The 20,790-nt window shown below is 53.5% G+C and overlaps 1 protein-coding gene and 1 long non-coding RNA gene across 2 annotated transcripts in view; one reads left to right on the forward strand and one right to left on the reverse strand.

Moving 5' to 3' along the window:
- Positions 1 to 817: 817 nt before the first annotated feature.
- Positions 818 to 3,728, reverse strand: POU3F3 (POU class 3 homeobox 3). Its single transcript, XM_036454006.2, has one exon. The coding sequence runs from the start codon at positions 3,618 to 3,620 to the stop codon at positions 2,160 to 2,162; it is 1,461 nt and encodes a 486-aa protein (XP_036309899.1). The 5' UTR covers positions 3,621 to 3,728; the 3' UTR covers positions 818 to 2,159.
- Positions 3,729 to 7,148: 3,420 nt separating this feature from the next.
- LOC118728000 overlaps positions 7,149 to 20,790 on the forward strand; it is a 57,494-nt gene continuing 43,852 nt past the window's right edge. Inside the window, exon 1 of the long non-coding RNA XR_006742672.1 lies at positions 7,149 to 7,443. This is a non-coding gene — a long non-coding RNA (uncharacterized LOC118728000). The remainder of the gene's footprint in view (positions 7,444 to 20,790) is intronic.

Consider the following 20,790-nt stretch of genomic DNA (forward strand, 5'->3'; position numbering starts at 1 on the left):
AGGACTCAACTAAGCAGTCGTTAGTACTCACAACCTGAGGCATCACACTTTCACTTTCCCACACGGTAAATATTGATACATTGATGTGATAAATGTGACCGCTCTGCAGGCTGGGTGTGTCTAAGGAGTGATCCAAAAGCTAAAACCCCTGTCATTGAAGGAGGTACAGAATCACACTGGAGAAACACCAAAACACAGGCATGCAGGCTTCTGGGTCTGAGCTGGCAATCCCACCAGTGTGGAGCAATGCAGGATTTTAGAGCTCCCTTCTTTCATTCCAGAAACAAACCAACAAGACAAACCCTAAAACGGCTTCATAATTTCAACCCAATTACATAATCATCAATGGAATAGTTGTAAGCTAGTCTTCACAACTATTAGTGCTCAGAAAAAGAAGAAAGACATAGCAATATGGTGGGGGAAGAGAAGAAAAAGAGAAGCTAAAGTTTGGGAGAGGGCTCTGTATTAACCATTAATAACCAGCTGGCACATTTTTACTGGTGATGCAATTCAATCTTTTGATAAAGATGATGAAAAACACAGGTATCTCCAAGAAAAGTAGTAAATACTCCCCTAAAAAATCCATTAAAATTAAGGAAAGAAAAAGGTGGTGGAACTGACAGCTTACCAAAGAGTGCCAAGTAGGTGGAGTGCTAGCATTTCTGTCACGACTGTCTTCACTCCAGATTTCCAAACACACCTCAGTGCAGCAGCGCCTGGGCTGCCTCAGCGCCATCGCTGAAGGTTATGCGTTAGCAAAAAAATACTCCCTAGCTATTTTCTTCCCACACAGTGTTTACGCATCAGACACAGACTATTTCATTCTAACAAATTTATTTTCTCGATCAGCTCTTACGGAATCACTACTCAAATTAAATTACAATCAAATGATCACATCAAAAGATACCCTTATTACCTAACAACTGTCCATATTTTCATTTCATTTTGATTTGTGCTCGTCTGAAAAAAACACGTAATACAAGATCTGGGGAAAAAATAAATTACCATTTTGCAGCAGTTCATAAGTATTCTGAATAAAATATTAAAAGAAGTCATTTAATGAAAATATAAAGCAAATATTTTTAGATCAACAACGGATCTAACAATCTATATTGCCGTCTTTTGAAAAGTCTGTTTATTAAAACCTACCAAAAACACTGCTTGGAAATGGCAGTATTATAATCACAGCCACGGCACCCATTCCATCAAAGTTGGCAACGGACTGAGAAGCGAAGTCCAAGACGTGCGGCGGCTGGTGCTCAGTCTTTCTAAATCCCTTTATGAGTCGGTCCAGAAATAAAAAATAAAAAATATTAATAGAAAGTATTAGCGGTGGAATCTTGAGGCAGCTCCATCCCGGTGCCCAGTCTGCGCCTGGCCGAAGGCTCTGCCCGCCTCGCCCCCTCCGCGCGAGGAGAGCGGACGTCCCCTGCGCCCGGCCTATCCCTCTCTCTTCCACGATGGTTTTATTTCCAAGGTTATTTGAAGGAAACGCATCCTTTTGGCTTTGCTCTTCAGCTTGTTAATTTCAGAAGCTGTGCATGTTATTTTTGCTGGAGACCGTTCTTTTTTCCTCCTTCCCGGTTCATAGTCAGTGTATTTGTCCCCAAATGACCGGACATGGCCATGGCCAAGAAGAGCGGCTCCCAGCAGTCATCCCTGATTAAGCCGGTGCCTCTGGTTCTCTCAGGGGTTCCCAGGAAGCCAAGTTCCGCTCGCTCGGTGGGTCGGTCACTTAGGCAGCCCTTTGGCGGAGGGGAAGGAGGGCTCCCTCCCACCCCCCAGAGGAGAGGACGAGGCAGGTGCTGGGCGCTGTCCACCGTCGCCCTGGGGGGCTTCTCGGGGCGGGCAAACCCTCACGAGTGCAGTTTTGGTGCGCTAGGCATCTTCACCCTTTTTAAAAAACAAAAACAAGAACAAAAAACGAAACATCACCACAGTATGAACGAGATCCCAGGGTCGCCCCCGTCTCCTCTTCCGGTGCTGTTTGTGTGTACCGTTTGGTGCTATGATGCGTGTGTTCTGTCCTCTTCTCTAGGCCGAAGAAACCGTCTCGCCGGCCAGTCGTTCCTTTCTTTCCCGGGGCGAGCACGCTGTCTTTGGGCGGAGGGCGGCGGCCGGTGCGGCGGCGGGCGCGGTGGCGGCGGCGGCTCCGGGCCTCACTGCACGCTGGCCGGCAGCCCGTGGTGCGGCGGCGGCGTGTCGGCGCTCACCGGGCCCACCTGCGAGTACACGTCGTCCGGCGTCTGCTGCTGGATGCCGGGCGGCGTCATGCGCTTCTCCTTCTGGCGCCGGTTGCAGAACCACACGCGCACCACCTCCTTCTCCAGCTGCAGGCTGTCGGCCAGGTTGGTGATCTCCTGCGCGGACGGCTTGGGGCACTTGAGGAAGTGGCTCTCGAGCGCGCCCTTGACGCTCACCTCGATGGAGGTCCGCTTCTTGCGCTTGCGGCCCTGCGCCGCGATCTTGTCGATGCTGGTGGGGCTGCCGGTGCTGGAGTCCGCCTCCTCCAGCCACTTGTTCAGCAGCGGCTTGAGCTTGCACATGTTCTTGAAGCTCAGCTGCAGGGCCTCGAAGCGGCAGATGGTGGTCTGCGAGAACACGTTGCCATACAGCGTGCCCAGCGCCAGCCCCACGTCCGCCTGCGTGAAGCCCAGCTTGATGCGCCGCTGCTTGAACTGCTTGGCGAACTGCTCCAGGTCGTCGGACGTCGGCGTGTCCTCGTCCGAGTGCGGGTCGTGGCTGTTGAGGCCCGGGCCCGCGCCGCCGGCGTGGTGCGGGGGCCCCTGGGCGTGGTGCGGGTGCGGCGGGTGCGCGTGGTGGTGGTGGTGGTGGTGGTGCTCCGCCAGCTCCGGGGTGTCCCCGCGCACCAGCCCCGGGTGCACCAGGCCCTGCGCACCGCCGCCCGCGCCGCCGCCGCCGCCGCCAGGCCCGGGCGCACTCAGCATGCCGTTCACCGTGAAGCCGCCGGGCTGCGAGTACAGCAGGCCCTGCGGCGGCGGCTGCTGGCCCCCGGCCATGGCCGGGAGGTGCGCGGCGGCGGCGGCGGCGGCAGCTGCGGCGGCGGCGGCAGCGGCGGCCCCCCAGCCCCCGGGGTGGCCCTGGTGCGGCGGCGGCGGCGGCCCGAGGTGCGGGGGCCCGCGGTGGTGCAGCGCGGTGCCCGCGTGCAGGTCCTCGCGCCCGGCGCCCGCCTTCACGTCGGGGCCCTGCGGCGGCGGCGGCGGCTGGGGGCTGCCGGCCATGCCCACGGCGCTCCCGGACCACGGCGAGCTCGCCTCCACGGCGGCGGCGGCGGCGGCGGCGGCTGCGGCTGCGGCGTGGGGCAGGGCCGTGACCCACTGGTGCGCGTGGCTGAGCATGTGGCCGCCGTTGCTGGCGGCCATGGCCCCCTGCATGAAGTCGCTCTGCACCATCTTGACGGAGGACGGGTCCCCCCGGTAGGCGCCCGAGGTCACCGCGGCGCTGCCGGGCTGCATGCCGCCCCCGCCGCCCCCCGCGCCGCCGCCGCCCCCGCCGCCGCCCCCGCCGCCGCCGGCGCCCGCCGCGTCCGAGTGCACAATGGAGCCGGCCGCCAGCAGGCCGCTGCCCGGCAGGTAGGGGTTAGAAGCCGCCGTGGCCATGCCGCTCCGCTCCCGCCACCCCACCGCCGCCACCCCCGCCGCCGCCGCAGCAGCCGCGGCCGCCGCCGCCGCCGCCGCCGCGCCCCCCGCCGCCCCCCCGCCCCGCCCCGCCCCCGCCCCGGGCCCCGGCGGCCCCAGGCGGCCCCCCGCCCCGCCGCCGCCTCCGCCCGCGCCGCCGCCGAGGCCCGGGCCGGAGCCGCGAGGCCGCTGGGCAGGGCGCGGGGCGCGGGCCGGCCTCCGGCGGCAGCGGCGCTCCGGCGCGGGGCTGGCTTCGCGGGCCGCGCTCCTCAGCCGCCCCCCGGATGCCCGGGGGCTCTCGGCCGCCCCCCGGCCCCGGCCCCGGCGCGGTCGGCCGGCTCCAGCGGGGCTCGCTGGGCGGCGCGGGCCTGCGCTCGGCTCTCAGGCGGGTCCCGGCTCCGCTCCTGCTCGGGTCCCGGAGCGTGGGCTCTGCGGCCGGGGCCGCTCCACCTGCTCGGGCGATCACAGGAGACAACAAAGGGAGAAGCCGAGCCTTTCTTCTCGAACCAGACTACCGATGGCCGGCAGCCGGCCGGCTCCTTCCCGTGGCCGCTCCGCTCCCCTCAAGAACACATCTCGCCCCTGGTCCTCGGAGGAGAAAACTTTCTGAGTCCCGAAGGCGTGGCGGTGCTGGCTGCCGGCGTGCGGAGAGGCTGGCTCCGCTCTCCCGTCCGGTCCTCTCGGTCCAAGTTTGTTTCTGTCCTGGGAAAACTTCTAGCGCCGCCGCATCTCTCTGCAGTTGCTATTGCCGGAGCTCGTGGCTGCTTCTGAAACAAGAGTCCTTCTTCATCCTCCTCGCAACAGTCACAGATTGATGCGACATCTTTCCTTTTGGGCAGAAATGAGGAAACAAATATAACAAGGAAAAAAAATTCAACAGGAGAAAAATTGAGGTCGAATGACTGTTACCTTGTTGCTGAAGGTTGGGGCTGGTGTTTTATTTCCCCCCCAGCAGTTGTCTGGAGGAGGAGGAGGAGAAGGAGGAGGAGGAGGAGGAAGAGTGCATTGGTGGAGGTGGAGGGGTGTGTGTGCATATAGGGGATCCTTGGTACACAACCAACTCCGGGGGCACGCTGTGCGGCTCGCAGGGCGCGGGCCGTGCGGAGCGGAGTTGCGGCGGGCGCTCCCTCCGCGCCCCGATCGCGCTCTCTTCCTCCCTCACGGTCCCTCTTCCTCCCGCTCTCCCGCTCCGCCCGCCGCCGGCGCCGCGATCTGACAGCTCGCGCTCCGTCCCTCCCTCTCGGAGCGGGGACTGTCGAATGTTTACCCTCCGCGACGGGCGCGCACCCACCACCACACTTTCCCAAACACAAGGAAGTCGAGCGCCAGGGCCCCCGCTGATTGGCTACCTGCTGGGTGATTGGCAGGCCCGGAATGACTGGCTCAGGACGCGAGGCCCCCCTTCCGGCCGTTCCGATTGGCTGCTTTTTAATTTAGGCAGAGCATCGCCGACGCCGGAGAGCCGCGGTCCCCCCGGCGCCCGCCCCCTCGCCACTCTCTCCGCCCCGCCCCGCGCCCGCCACCCCTTCCGCCGCATCTTAACTCTTCGTGTCCGGCCGAGCTGCAGGCGTGCCCTCCGCGGCCGGGGCGCTCGCTGGAGGCCTGGCAGGAGGGGCGGAGAGGGAGAGAAGAGGGACAGAGGGGGGCAGTCAGAGGGGAACAAAGAGGGGGAAATGCACGAAATACAGCCACCAACCCGCTCCACCCAGGGCGGCGTCGCGCTGCAGCCTCCCGCCCCTCCCATCCCGGAGACCGGGGGAGCGCCCTGCGGCGAGGATGCACCTTCCGAGCTAACACCTATGGACAGAGGTGTCCCCAGTGGTTCCAAAGTTTCCTTTCTCCGCCTCCAGCCGGCCCCCGCCTCCGTCCAGCGGGGTGGGAAAGGGGAGATCGCAGCTTCCATGGCTCGGGTCGTGGCCCGGCTTCTCGGAAATCCGCCACCGCAACTCTCCGCAGCCGCCGCGCCGGCCCCTTTGTTTAGGTTCCCGGGGCCGCCGTCCGGGAGGCTCCCGCCGGGACCGGCGCGGGACGGGCCGCTCGCCGCCCAGGTGGCCTCGCCCCCCACCCTGCTGCCCTCCCGCCGCCTCCCCCTTCCTCCTCCGGGCCAGGCAGGTAGCCTGGAGCCCCTGTGGTTTTGGAGGGTGCGGACCAGCAGCCGGCGCGGTGTTTGAAAAGCAGCCAGGCCGGCCTTCCCCCATAGACACCCCGTAAGTGTTTCCATCCCGGCGGCTCGGGGAGTTCCCGCTGAGCGGGGCCGGCCCGGCTCGGTCCCCGCGCCGCCGCCGCCGCTTACCTGTGCGCTGTGAGCTCACTGTGTGTGTGTGTGACTCGGCGTGGCTGTCAGTGGCGGGGTTGCCTGCTGGCTCTGCTTAGGCACGGAGGTGCTTTTCTTTCTGTCTGTCTCCAAAGGGTTTGTGCACTGGATGGGCCGGGCGGAAAGGGTTAAGGGGGCGGGCGGGGGAGTGCGGGGGAGGCGGGAGGGAGCCGGGGGTGGGGAGCGCGACCGAGCGGAAACGCTGCACCGAGGAGCCTAGGCGAACCGAGCAAAAAGAGAAAGTGGCAACGAAAACAAGGGCAAATTGAACCGTCCTCGGGGATTTCCAATGAACTGACCCAGCTCGGACATTCAATAAATACATCGTTCCCAATGAGTGTGCGCGCGCCCCCCGCACCCCCGCTCCGCGGGCCCCCGCGCCGGCCTCCCCGCTCCTCCGGCGGCCGCCCGGACCTGGGGACCGGGATGCTCCCATTAAACCGTGCGGGGCTGCCCTTCCCCGGGAACAGACCTCTGCGGGGCTTAGTCAGGGAACTCAGCTCAGCCAGAGCCCCGCCGCGGCCATGCAGCCTCTGCGTGAGGTCCGGTCGAACAGTGGCCGCCTCAGCAGGATTTATGCGGGATCTGGTCCAGCTCCTGCCCGCCGGGGAGAGAGGCCGCCGTAGGTAGGTTTTAGCAAAGCCATTCTTGCTAAGGTGTAGGTGTGAAAAGCAGCAGCACCCTGACCCCAAACATCAGGGATTTCCCCCTCCGCGTCCCCGAAGGTTCCTTTTTATATTTATGTATGCGCGTATGTACATATAAAAATGGAACACAGATCTCATTGAATAAATCCGAGGTCTCCAGGTGCAGATGTCTGAAGAGTCGGTGCCAGCACAACGTGTTTTCCTTTCCTGCCGATTTTGCTTGGATCCGGCTCAAAAACCCGGAGTCTCGTGGTTTTGTTTACACTGAATGGGGAGGATAGGGACAGAGCCACGGGCCGTCTTTCATTAATATACAGTGAGGATTTTGTCTAAATTACCGCTATGGATTTCACAGTGCACGCTTTCAGAACGGTCTCAGGTGGCCCGATGAAATGCGATAGCGCCTCTCGGAACAGACCCGCGCCTTTCTCCCCCGCGAGGGGCGGGTGCTGCGGGAGCCCCCAAACCAGTGGGAACACACTTCTATTCCGAGGCTGGTCCCCTCCGTCCCCCCTTTCTCCTGCTCAGCTCCCAGCCGCTCCGAGCCCCCCAGCCCCGCTGCACTGGCCCCCTCCCTCTGCGAGTGTGATTGTTTTGTCTGGAAAAAAAAATCCAAAGTATATAACAAGGGGAGAACAGTTAGTGCTGATTTTCATTTGCATACATTTTCATATATTTTGGTGAAAATAATAGACTAGTGGAGAGCTGGGCTCCGAGGAGTCAGTGTGAAGGGAAGACTAAGGATGCATCGTTCTGGGGAGTTGAGACTATGCCTTCACCACCTCCAGCCACTCGATTGAAAAAAAATCTTTTATTTTAAAATCTAACCCCGGAAGTTTGTTCGGTAAGTGATTTTCATCTCCTCTCCTTGCTCTCTCCTTCTCTCCCCTTCTTTCTCTGTGTTAATGCTCCTGCAGGTTTGGGGGTTTATTCTCATTGCTGGGGACCAGAGAGGAATCAGAGTGACCTTTGGAAGCGGGAAGGTCAGTGTGCCGGGTGGGGGTGGGTAACCGCCGTCCCCTGCTAAAATTTTGTATAAAAAGACCGCTCCTTCCAAAGCTCTGCTGCACGGCGGCGCTCTGGGGGTGGGGGAGGGTGCTATCAATTTTAATTGCTGATTGCGAGGAGGCGAAGGGCCCCAGAAAAGAATCATTTATAAAGTTCCCGGTATTATCAACGTTTCTTGTTTGGAGAATTAAAAAAACAAACACAAAACACAAAACAAAACAGAGGGGCAGAGGGAAAGAAGTGCCCTTTCTGGAGCCAGTGCAGACGGCGGCGAACTGAGACTGCCTGCCTGGGGCTGGGTGAGGGGATTCCTGCTGGGAACAGGGGCGGAGGGGAGGGGGCGCCGCACAGGGAGGGCAAAGGGCTGAGATGAAGGAAGCGGGAGGAAGAAGAGGCAGGAAGCCCTGCACCGGGTTAGAACCGCAGGGAGCTGGCGGCCGTGCAGCTCCCAGCTTCTGGTGGAGGGTCCGTCAGAAGAGGGTGATCAATCAAAACTAACCAGGGCACCCTACCCTTTCCTGCCAAAGGCTGGAGCTGGCGCTTGGAAAACTGGATTTTACTCTGTGCCTCATATTTGACAGTGGGCCTTGCCCCCCTCCTGGCCACTGCCCCTGGGTTTTTGTAAAAATTAAGGTTGCAGTTACTAGCTAGATGAGTTAATTAGATAAATATGGCTGGAGGAAATAGCCAAACAATTCCAAGCCGGTGGGGGCACCTTACCTTTGTGAAATGGGCTGGAGTGAGTTCTCAAAGCTGCTTGGTTTTGTTCTTTTGAAAGGAAGCCTTGCCCGGGTGACAAGGGGGTAGAGTCAAATGGCTAGAGTTTTATTGCACTTTTGTATCCAGAACACCTTGCCATTTAGATTTTGTAGTTTCTTTGGCAACAGTTGATGCCAGATCAATGAAATGGCGTGTGAGGAGGGAGGAAGAGGTTGCAGTGGGGAGAGGGCTGGGACCCCCAGTCCCCAGCCCTTGTTTACTGCTTGGCAGCCCCGCTTTGACTGGGGTTAACTCTCTGTGCTCCACTGGACCAGATGCCACATAGAGCTGCTCCCTGAAGATCATTTGTTTCCTTGATGGGGAACATTTCTGAGCAGAGCATATTGGTTGCCATAGAGAAAGAAATAAAAGGAAGAACACTAGTCACATTAAGCTATATGTTTGTGCACTGGGCTTTAGATAAAAGGACCTGGGTTCAGCCGAGAAGAAGCCAGACCAGAGATCTCTAGCGCCACTAAGACTAGCTTTATTTTGTTTTGGACTTTTACAGTTGAAATATATAAGCTAATTTTATTGGTGGTTGTTAATTTTATATGACACGGTTTACTGAACAAAATAAACTTTGGAAGTGCTCAGGAGTTGGACTAGCGGCTTGACAGCAGGGGGCGCACTGACTCGCTTTAGCAGGTCCTGAGTAAAATGTAGCTGTTTCCAAAGCAAATCTGCTCATTCAAACTTGCCAAAGGAGCAAACCTTTCTGTGCAAATTCACCACGACCAGTGAATTCATCGCACAACACAGGGTTTTAAATACGAGTACAATGACTTCCCCATCTCCCACCCATCCATGTCTGTGAAATGGCCCTGAAAGAAACAGTTAAAAAAAAAAAAAAAGGATTGGTCCACTTCTCTCAGTGAAGTGTACATAGGGCTGAAAAACAGATTGGGCTGTGGAGGCAAAAGCACCTTAAAATTATTAAAGGTATGTAATAAGTTACTTTAGGAGCAACCATTCAGGTTGCATACTTGGGGAAGCAGTCAGGAAAATAAAATGCATCCTAAGGCATTAACTATTAAATAATGAATGCTCTTCAACTTGATACATGCTTTGACTTTTAAGTAAAACTCAAGATCCTGGAGATTTAGTCAAGGCGTGGATGATCTCTTTTATTTCATTTTATATTTAATGGCTGCTTTAACCTTGGCACCTCCTATGGCTATAGAAGGATTTTGGATTTATCTTTGAAGGGCTTGTTGGGGAAAAGAAAATACAAAATAGCCGTTGGTTAGAGGTAACTGAGCTTGAAACTTCTTAGTATAACGTTACTTAACATAGTTGGAGAACATTTTTATATTTTTGCCCCAGAGAGTTTCAGCTATCGCGATGAAGACTGAACTCTATTTTGGTATAGGATAAAAAGCTACGTGAAAAACGTCTAAAACAGTGAAGAGCAAATTCTGACCGGTTTTGAGCAGTTAGTTGGTTACTAACAATTTTCCCAAGGAGATTTAGAGAGCGCGACAGAGAAAGGGAAGCTGGAAGTGACTGGGAGGGAGCCGCTGGCGTCCCCAGCTCGGCAGTCAGGGCACCTGTGACTGTCCCAGCCTGTGAGGAGGGGCCCAGACAGGGGGTTTCCCTGGAGGAGGGGGAGACATCCTTCTCTAACTCAGCTCCAAGATCAACCAGCTGCCAGCCCGTGAGCTTTTCTTTGAAACTAAGTTTGAAAAGTGCAGATTTGGCTTTAACTGGTATTCAAACTAGGAGGACTGAAAGATTTTGGGAGTAATATAAGCAAAGGAGACACTTTAAAAAGCATTTTAATTCTGTTTTTTTTTTTTTTTTAAAATCTGTGAGCTCTCACATTTAGACATAGAAAATGCACCATCAGGTTTGTACTAATAAAACAAAATGGGAAATTGAAGAAACTGTAATTTGAGCCCAAACATTTGCTTTTTCTTAAGTTCTCTGGACAAAAGATTTCTGGGGGGAGTCCACATGAACTAGACAAACACCTCAAAGCTCTACCGGGCTAAGCATGCCTGGGCCGCTAAATGCATTTAACAATTATTATGGAGAAAGGAACTTTTTTTTGTAGCCAGACATTTTGCAAAACGCTAGTTAAGCAATAATTGTATATACGTACTTAAAGCATACTTATTTTTGTATCACTTTTCATGAAATTTGTGACTGTTACTATTTTGGCAGCTACTTACTTTTCTGTTTTGCAAAAGTACTCGACCCCCACTACCCCCCAAAAAAGAGTTTGCTCCTCATATCTGTAGTCTCAAGTTACCTAAATGAAAGAAATAGGAAATAGTGATTCCGAGTAAAGCAACAAGTTAACTTGAGAGCTGACATTATCGAAACTGCTAGCATTCTGTAATGATTTGGAGGTGGAAACGGATCGGGCTGGGTATGTGAACTAAGATTCAAAGTGCAGGGCAAAGCTACAGACGTTTAATTGTTGGGGCTGGGGAACTGCTTTTGCCAAGCGAGAGAATGCAGAACATTACCTGGGTCAAACGTGCAAAACACACAGTGGGTACTTGCTCCTGTGCCTCCGTTTGAGAATGACACGGTGCTGGGTGCGTGGAGCTGCAGAAGCATGCTTGCCATGATCATTTACAAATTAAAATGTGAAGCACACTCACGGCCCTCAGCATGTGCTGTCTACAAAGGGAGGGCTCTTCCGTGTAGCTCCTGGGTGGAAGTGTCTTCTCCACAGCAGAGGGGTCTCTGGTCTCGCTGAGAGTTTTGGAGCACGCAGTGGCTCCCCAGCCCCTGTATCACGTTGGTAACTGGTTTATCTGATCTGTAGGGAGGGAGCAAGCTCTTGGTTTTTGTAGGGGGTTCGAAGAAGCAGCTACAAATTCACACACTGCAATTTCTCACCCTAAAGTAAGAAGTTTTACTTCTGATGCTTGTAGGACAGCGTTAGAGGACCAGCCATTTTTGATGGGGAAACCTGAGTTGAGAGGCGTGATACGTTGGCCATGGAGGGCATGCTTTTGAAACAGCCCATTTCCAACAACTTGCCCGCTGTCGGCTCCCACAGCCCACAGGCCTGTACCTGAAGTGCCCAGCCTGCTGGGAAGCCATAGCTGGCGCACCTTGGTAGACCACTCTCCCTGCCTCCTCCCCTCCACGCCCCGCACCCCCTCATAATGCTCTTCTTCGAACCCACATTCAGAGGGCTGGGGAATAGAGCCCCTTTGACTGACCAGAGTGATGATAATAATTTATTAACAAAAACATGTGAGCATGTCCCAGCTAGAAAAATATTCCAAGGTCAACTTGGTGTGTATGAGTGTGTCTGTCTGTGTTTTTAAAAGCAAAACCCGGAGACATACCGCAGCTTTGCCAGAGTGGTGCTTGGATTTCCCTGCAGGTTAGATCACAGCTCCTCGCCAGTGGGAACAGGGCAGTCCCAGGCTGTAGGAGAGCCTCTGTGGCACATCAGGGACAGACAACCTTTTGCGTTGGCACCTGTGTTTTTATTGTACTTTTCAAGATGTAACTCAGCTATTGTCCTTGACGCTGGGCACAGGCTGCGGTTCACCAAGCTGAAGGATGCTCTTTTGAGCACCCCGCCCCCCAAATGATGCTTATGTGGCTGCTGAGGCCCCTGACTGTCCTGCTCCTTCCGAGGCCCACCCTGGACTGCTCAGCTCGAGGGGTTTTCAAGAGAGTGTGGCTGTTTTGTTCACTTTAAACACACAATATCTATACACATGGATGTTGGATACTTCAAATACTCCATGGTTTGCAGCAATACAATTTCAGCTCTAAAATATCCGGTGAGGAGACCTTGGTGGCAGAACTCCATGACCTTGGCAGCTGCAAGGTGAAAGTTACCGACCCCTCCGGCCGTATTCTCTGGTTTGCCAATGAAGCCCAAAGGGGTGGGGGGGAGGGTTTCCAGGCTTGAGTGGCGGTGCCTGACAGAGGCAGGCCTCACTCAGCTTTGTATCAGAGTGCCAAAAGCCTCCCAAAGTCAAGGCCTGTGTTGTTGAGAGGGCGTTGATGGTGCTCACTTTATTTTTAATTCACATCTCAAAAAACCTCACAAAATTTCACTCAGGAAAACAGGCTATTAAAGTACCCTAACTTCAGACACACCGAGGCTTCCCTAGGGGCCAGGATCTGGCAAGGGGTTCCCAAAGTCAGATGGGAACTCCCCCTGGGAAGGTTGTCTGGGGGACCGGCACTCAGGCCCCCATCCTGGCGGAGGGGCCTCTGTGGTCTGTGGCCGCCGCAGGAGGCGCTCCGATCGGCGGCGGGGACGGGCAGGCTGCGGCCTCAGAGGGCCTAGGAGGGCATTGTGTTACTGAGCAGGTTTGGATGGAATTGAGAGGGTCCCGTTGCTCCTGTCCCCCCCCCCCCCCCCCCCCCCCTCCAGCCTAGGCACCAGAGGCCTTCGGAATCCAATGTGCATTGCTTTGCTGTGGGAGAGAATAATGGGAATAAATGGGGAAAAGGCAGAAGGAGAGGGGCTAAGGCACAGGGAACGAGGCGGAGGAAAAGCGGGGAGGGGACTGGGGACGGAGAGGGACAGAAAGGGAGAGGGTGCGAGGCCGCCGGGACGGAGGCTGAGCCACCCAGCAGGTCACCGCGCAGGGGGAGCGCGCGGGCCGGGGAGCCGGCGGGGCCGCACCCCGTGTCCGGGCCCCTCCGCGCCCCGGGCCCCCCTGACCCGGCCGGGGCGGCCGCGGCTCTCGGGGGCTTTGTTCTGGCGGCGCCGCCGGACCCGCTCCCCGCGCCCCGCCTCCAGGGCTGGCGGTGGCGGAGGCGGTGGCGGTGACGGTGGGGATGGGGATGGGGACCGGCGCCTGGCGGAGGGGAGATGCTGGGAGCCTCGGAGCCCGGGATGGCCTTCGTTCCTTCGTCCCCCGTGCGGAGGGGAGGCTGCGGGAGGAGGGGCGCGGGAGCCTCCCCTCCGCGCCCAGCCCGTCCGGGCGCGCGGGCCGTGGGGCCTGAGCGCGGTGCCCGGGGCGGTCTGTCCGCGGCTCCGGGACGCGGGCGGGTGCGCTGGGCCCGGGCTGCTCCGGAGAAAAGCGGGCCCAGGCGGAGCGGCGGGGGGACAAAGGCGGGCACCGGGGAGCGGAGGGCGGCCCGGCTCCGCCCGGGGCCCGCCGCCGCCGCCCGGTGCGGGCAGTTGTAAGAGTTGCGGCTCCGTTATTGTTTGCCAAACAGGCCTTCCTCGGGGAGCGGCGAGGGCATGTGGCGGATCCCGGGCCAGGATTACATTAATCAGAGCGTTATTTCCCCAGAGAAGCCCAGCTCACATCAGAGTAAATCCTAATAAAATTGGATCGTGGGGAAACGGCTCGCTTTAAGTAATCTGTGCTGCTGATAAAAGCCTCACGTTTATAAGACGTGGTTTTAAAAAAGGAGCCCCGCACAGCCCCGGCCTGGGGCGGCCCGGGGTCGGATCAGGACGGGGTCAGCCGCCACCCGCCGGAGCTCCGGGTGAGAGGGGCGCGGACCCCGGCGCGGAGGCTCCGCAAACCGGGCGGACGCCCTGAGCGCCCGTCCCCGCGTCCGCAGGCCTGTGCGCGGACCGGCCCCCTAGGCGCCCTGTGAGGAGCCAGCTCTGCTCCTGGGCACGAACCCCCTTTTCCTCCGCCCGTGAAGCTGCAGGTGGGCGGGTCCCCGGGGCCAAGGGCGGGCCGGGCGCCCGGCGGCGGGGACACACCCCGGTCTTCCCGGGCCCGGCCGGTCCCGCCGCGCCCGCGGGCCGGGCATCGGGCGCTGGTGCCCTGGGCCGGGAGGGCGTGATTTGGGGGTGATGCTGGGGCGCCGGGGCGCCGCTCGCCGGTGGACTTCTGGCGCTTTGGGGCAGTCCCGCCGGGAAGCAAACTCCACCTGCCTTCACCCCCCTCCCCCGGGTGTAGGACGCCTCCGCAGGCACCTGGCCGCTCTGTGAGCTCAGAGAGGAGGCTCCCGCCCGGCCCGCGGAGACGGGGCCGCAGCGGAGGGAGGCAGACTCCCCGCAGGGAGGCCTCTGCGGCGCCGGGGCCTGAGAGGCCGCCCCGGGTCCCTGCGGCGGCCGGTGACCACCGTCCCCGTCGGGCTGCGCCCCGGCCTCCGCCCTCCGCCCTCCGCCCTCCGCCCGACCCTCCCGAGGCGCAGGGACCACCACTCGGTCCGGCCCGCCGGCCCCTCCTCCGCGCCGGGCAGGCGGCGGGTCCCTGCGGCGCTAACCCGGCGGCGCCCCCTGCAGGCCGGCGCCGGAGGAGCCCGCGCCGCCGCGGTCCTGCGGGCCCCAGGCTCCCCGCCGCCCCGGCCGGGCCCCGCCGCCCCTCCCCGCGCCCGGCCCCGCGGGGAGCCCTCCCGGGGCGGGAGGTGCAGGCAGAGCCCCAGAGCGGCGCGGGGAGGGCGGCGGGTCACCCTCCTCGGACCCTGTCCCCCAGGGCCCCTCTGCGTTCCCGCCCGCGCTGAGTCCGAGCCGGGCAGCCCCGCTGGAGCCCGGAGCGCCCGGAGGCCGCCGCCAGCCGTCCGGGAGGGAGGCCGGGCGGTGTGCGGGGCGAGGGGGCGAGGGGGTGTGCGGTGGACGCGGCGCGCGCAGAGGGCTGGGCAGGCGGGCAACAGCGTGCTGGGTGCCAGAGTGACCTTCTTAGCCTGGAGATCTGCATCTGCAGCCCTAAAACCTCTCCCCCCTGTCCTCCTCTGTTCTCTGTAAGTGCGTCTTTTTCTCCTGCATCCCGTCTGCTCCCCAGAGACCCCTCTGTGGTCCCGGACGTCCTCGGACACCCTGACTCCCGTGAGCGAGCATAGGGCTGGAAGGGACAGTATTCCTGAGAGATGCCCCTGAGAGCTTCTCCCTGTCCAGCCTGCTCCTTAGGCCACAGTTCCCCACAGGGAAGCCACGTTTCAGGGCCTGGAATAGCTGCTTCCTCTGTCTTGGCCTTAAAAATCGCTTGCATGGAGGTCGATTTTATTTTTGGAGGCACAGGAAGGCGGCAGGAGCCAACTGAAGTCACTTTTTTGGTGTGTGTCTGTGTGTGTCTGTGTGTGTGTGTGTGTCTTTAGCTGGCCTGTGTGTGCCACTGCCCTCAGCCCTTCCCAATGCACTGGCTCCTTCCAGTTCTGAAATGTGGGAGGAGGGTGAAGACACCTACACCTTTTTAGTTCTGAAATAACGACTCCCTTTCCCTCCAGTCTGGATTTCCATAATTTCATTACAAAGCGGCTGTCAGTCATCTCATTAGGAGAGAGAAAGCAGAGTAGCAGGAGAAAAGTTGGGCCTAATGAAGTGCCTCCCTCTGCAAACATTAACCAGGCCACCTGGACCGCACCTCTCCGGGAAAGCGGGCAGAGAGAATTCAGGAAAAGGTGACATAGTCACACCCTGGGGAATGTGAACCCAGTTGCCACGTTGTGGTTTTGATAACAGAGACCCAAAAAAGACACTTGATATTTTAGTTGTCCAATCTTGGCCCTAATGCTTGCATCTGAGGATTTTCAGTAGTTTAGAAATACTAGTGGTATTTTTTGTTTCTTGGATTTATTCATGTTGGATGGTTCTACTGTTAGCCACGATTCTGTAAAAGCCCTCCGCCCCGCAGGCTCTCAGTGCAGTTTGCCCCTCAGAAGCCACCTCCAGCTGATATGCCAGATGGAACTTGACCACACCTTTCCGTAAGGTAATTTGTAGACAGCTAAAGGTTAATAAAGAATGTTAATGATAAAGTGTTAATGTTTAAATAGATAAGCTTTTGTTTTTAGAATCAAAATTTAGCTTTTCTTTGAATTGTTTATCATGCCTTTCCCATCGGCCTTCCTGAGCGAAGGGCGGGCTGGAGGGAGGGACCACTCACTTATGGAACTGGCCTTTGGGAAACAGTAATGACCAACCATGTCTTCAAACACCCACCTTGGTGGCTGGGAAAAAAGGAAAACCTATGACTTTCCTGAAACAGTTAACTCACATATTGTATGGCAGCCCCAGAAGCTCCTCCTCTTCCTTCGGGTAGCATCCTTGGTAATATACACATATTTATACATGATGTAAATATACATATGTACAGGGTAGATGTTTATGTACATAACATAATGAAATAATATGCATACCCAACTGAATTCATTTGCATATAAAAACCCATGTGTAAAATACCAAACTTCGGCAATTAACAATATATTCTACATCTTAGACTAAGAGAAGAATGAGTTTATCTTAATTATTAATACGAACTTCAATATTACTTTTGAAATATGAATTGTGCCAACTGTATATGACACCACAAAATTGATAAATAATACAAGCCACATATTAATATTTTAAGCACATCCCATTTAAAAATATTGTGAACTTAACTTGTTTTATATAAAATAAAAGGAAATCATACTTTCAATGCACATTTAAAATATTCACATTCTATCAAAATCCAGGGTTTATTTATTTTTGCCTTTTTCTCCTCGCAAATTAAATACTCTTGAAATAAATTAAAATTAAATTCTGAATGTGATAACAAAAACATTAATTTTATTTTCCATTCTACTATATAGGAAACATTTTTAAGTAGTTAATTTTATGAGCCTCTATATCATTAAAATACTCAGGCGTTTAGTGATAATTCAAAATGTAAAAAAAAAATTGAAGCATGTATTTATCATTGAAATGATGTATAATATGGGATGACATGTTACTTGTCTCTTGTTTAGTTTTTTAAGTCTTTCATTTTCCAAGCTTTTTTTTTTTTGTTAAAATAAGAATTCATTTTGGGTTAAAATGAATACATTGGCAAGAATCCAATGCTCATTTCGGCTGAGCAAATGTAGATAAATGTTATAATTGAATGTTATACCTTAACAGCTATTTGCCCTAGTTGATAAAGGAATCAAAAAGTAAAGTTTTGAACTGTTCTTGAAAACCACAATAGGTGCTCTTTCACATAATGAGACTCACTTTTACTGATATCATAAGATTATTTTGTTGACTTTTCTATGTTTATATAAATGTATATTTCTTTACTGAAAAAACATACAACATTTTTGTGGCATTTATTCCCATATGTAATTGATTGCTTATTGACTTCAGAGACAGTATCTGAAATACTGATGACTCAGCAGTGGTGTCTAAATATTAGTGATAGCTTATAAAAATTAAAGTCAGTTTTAGACTCAACTGCTTTTTGAGGTTTGTTTCTCTTAAAATGCTTGACGTTAAAACTATGGAAATATCACAGGTGAAAGTCTTTAAAAAGAATATAACTTGGAAAGAGGTGCCAGCATTTTATTCTAGATGGGCTTTGGAGGCAACTGCAAGACTAAGTTAGTCTCTATGTTCGGACGTTGTCCATGTGATGGTGTGCTGCGACCAAGAAAACACAGGCTATACAGTGATTCGCACAATATTCATTCAAAAATTTGGATGAAGAATTGAAATGTAAAATAATCTTTTTTGTCGATTTAATTAATGAAGGGGGTAAAGGCCTATTTTAGTAGGCTCATGTTACAGACATGGAAAAATCTGTATGAATAAATATTTTGGCATTCCGTAGCCTGCAAGCAGACAGAAGTATAATGTAGCAAATAAAACTCCCCAGCACGTAGGCATCCAAGATTCAATTTCATTTAAAAATTTGGCAGTTAAAGAAAACAAGGAAAAATGCTTATTAACTCAGGGCAACTGTAAAATGTTGACAGATTTCAAGTTTCATATCTAACTAGGCCCAGAAAACTGCTGGGAAGTTGGAGTACAAGTTATTCTGTCAAACCATTTTTCTTAGTGAATTATCGTTTCAATACTTTCAAATTTAAACTCCAACTTCATAGACAACCCATTTTCTCCCTCCCTCCCTCCCTCTTTCTTTTCTTCTTTCTCTTTCCTTCCTTTCTTTTCTTTTCTTTTCTTTTCTTTTCTTTTCTTTTCTTTTCTTTTCTTTTCTTTTCTTTTCTTTTCTTTTCTTTTCTTTTCTTTTCTTTTCTTTTCTTTTCTCCCCCCCGCCCCCCTCTCTCTCTCTTTCTTTCATCTCAAGTTTGCATGCAGTTTGGTGAGGCTAGTTCAGTGAGGTTCAGAGAGACATTATGGGGAGACCAGATTTTAAACCTTAGTGTTTAGACTTTGTCAGTGCCACATCGAGTTGAGATGTATCTGTTCTCTCAAAATGCTTTTTTTCTTCTTCTTATCCAACTACTGGTGCTTCTAACGAGAGAATCAGGCAATATCTACTAAAAGCAAAATAAATCGGAGAACTGAATTATTTGGAGAGCTCAGGCATTGCTGCTTTCTCTTCCATCTACCTGCTTAGAAAAGAAAAAAGGATGTGCTGAAACTTGAATAATCTGGATTGGCTATCTACAGTGATTCAGTTTGTGAGAAGCAACTAGTTCTCTCAGCTATCGCTTGACTCCCATTCTCCCCATGTCATGAGAGATGAAACCCCTGAGTGGACCTCCAGTGGAGACTTTTACCAGATTTAAATAAGGAGAGTTAAGGGGCTTGACTTGCCAGGTTTGGCTGAGCACATTGATTGAAGTTATTAGATAATTGTTCACCTTTCTACTTAGCCCCACGAGAGGAGCCACACACACACATTATAAAATACTTTAAATTAATATTAAATAGTCCAACTGGGATTGCTAAAATTATTTACATTTAGCAATAGATTAAAATGTTAGCATTATACGTTTAATGAATTGGAATCTTGGCCGCCTTGTATGCTCTGACTTGGAAACGGTAGTCGAACACATTTTCAAGCATCTTTCAGAAAAGACAGTTTTCTCAGTGGGATTTGGTGAATTGAAAGATACAATCCTTTTGCTTCCCCGGGGGGACAAAAATGCAGAGAATAAGAGAGGACAGTGTTATGGGCTGTGGGTGGCTAGTAGACCCAGACACTATTTTAAAGTAGTCTTTGGTAGAGTGGGATGAGAGTAAGCATGATTTGGGTTCAGTCTAAAGATTATTAGTAACATTAATTACAGGCCATTTTTTAAAAAACTAGTCCCCTAGAACGAACAATATGAATAGGCTTTTCTTTTGCATATATTTCTGGAAAAACATGTCAGTGCAATTTGCATTCATCTAATTAAACACCTGAAGTATTATTCTAACACAAAGCATGGATACTCCAAAAACAAATAAAATTGTATGCCAGGTCAAAAGAAAATATTGCTGACTTTGTGTTCGCTGTAATTCTGGAGGGAGTGGCTGGGGAAAGCTCCCGCCTGGGGCTCCCCCCCGGAGCGGCCAGCGGTGGCCTCTGCACATGGCTCGCTGGTCACGAGGCCCAGAAAGCCCCACGGGATCATGCAAATCCAGGAGCTCAAGTCTTCGTGTTCACTTTGAGAACACTCGGGAAACTGCCCGGGCCGACAAGGGTATGCAGATTCGAAAAGCTACCACGTGTCTGAAGGATGCCACTTTACAGAAGCAGCGGGTGACATTCCGTCATCACAATGGTGGCGCTGGTAGCTGGGCCCAGGTGGCACAGTGGGCTGGACTCGGGGTCGGTGGCTCAGAAAGTGCTGAGTGTTTGCTGTGCTTAAAAACGCCGAGAGCAATGCTGGGCGTCAGGACTCCCTGGTCACCGGGCACTTTCAGGTGGACAGAGCTCCAAGATGCCACGTGGAGCCTCCAGGGCCCGCGGGCGGGTTAGCCCACGTGCGCGCTCTCTGCCGGACTGAGACCTCCTCCTGCAAAGGAGCCGCGTGTTCCTAGACCAGGGGAGGAGGCTGCACAAAGAAAAGATCCCCCGGAAGAAACTGAGGAAACAAAAACTCATGGCCCCGGAGTAAATTCAGCATAAAATAAATCTGATAAAAGTAAAAGAAAAAAACAAAACCCACTTCTGACTGGGAGTACTTTATATTTATAAAATTGTTTTATTACACCAACAGAAATTATGTTCTTTGTATTAATCTTAGAAAAAGTGAGATAATCTTTTGGAATTCTTAATGATTTCTGTTTTTAGATGCACATACATAGAAATAGGGAAGCACCCCATAGCTTTAATGTTTGCACAGAAATTAGACATATAGAAAAGACTTAATGAATAAGTGAATGAAGGATGTTTAACAACTGGACAGTTAGACCAAAGATTTTACTTTTGCTGGTTACAACTGTTAGTCATCCTACGCTATTTTTTTTTTTTATCTGAGCCTCCATAAACTTACCCGATATGAAATTTTTATGGAATTCCTAATTATTCTTCACCACAGGCCCTTTTCAACAAATTGATGCCATCCACTGAAGATTCATGACAAAACAAGGTAATAGACTTAATATTAGGAAGTTCTCCCATCATAAGAATTTACAAGATTTTGTGGAAATAATACCTACAGAGATATTTATTTTGCTTCTTTCCTTTCTCATTTTAGAGTTAGGGCCTAATTCTTGGAGTTGGCTGTTGATCATGGTACAGGCTGGTGAGAGGTAGCCATGTAATTCTTTATCTTTCACCTGCAAATTACACACATTATTTTGCAGCTCAAAATAAGCATTGGCACTGAGTTGCAT

Source organism: Pipistrellus kuhlii, unplaced genomic scaffold (genome assembly GCF_014108245.1).
Source record: "Pipistrellus kuhlii isolate mPipKuh1 unplaced genomic scaffold, mPipKuh1.p scaffold_m20_p_27, whole genome shotgun sequence".
Lineage (NCBI taxonomy): Eukaryota > Metazoa > Chordata > Mammalia > Chiroptera > Vespertilionidae > Pipistrellus > Pipistrellus kuhlii.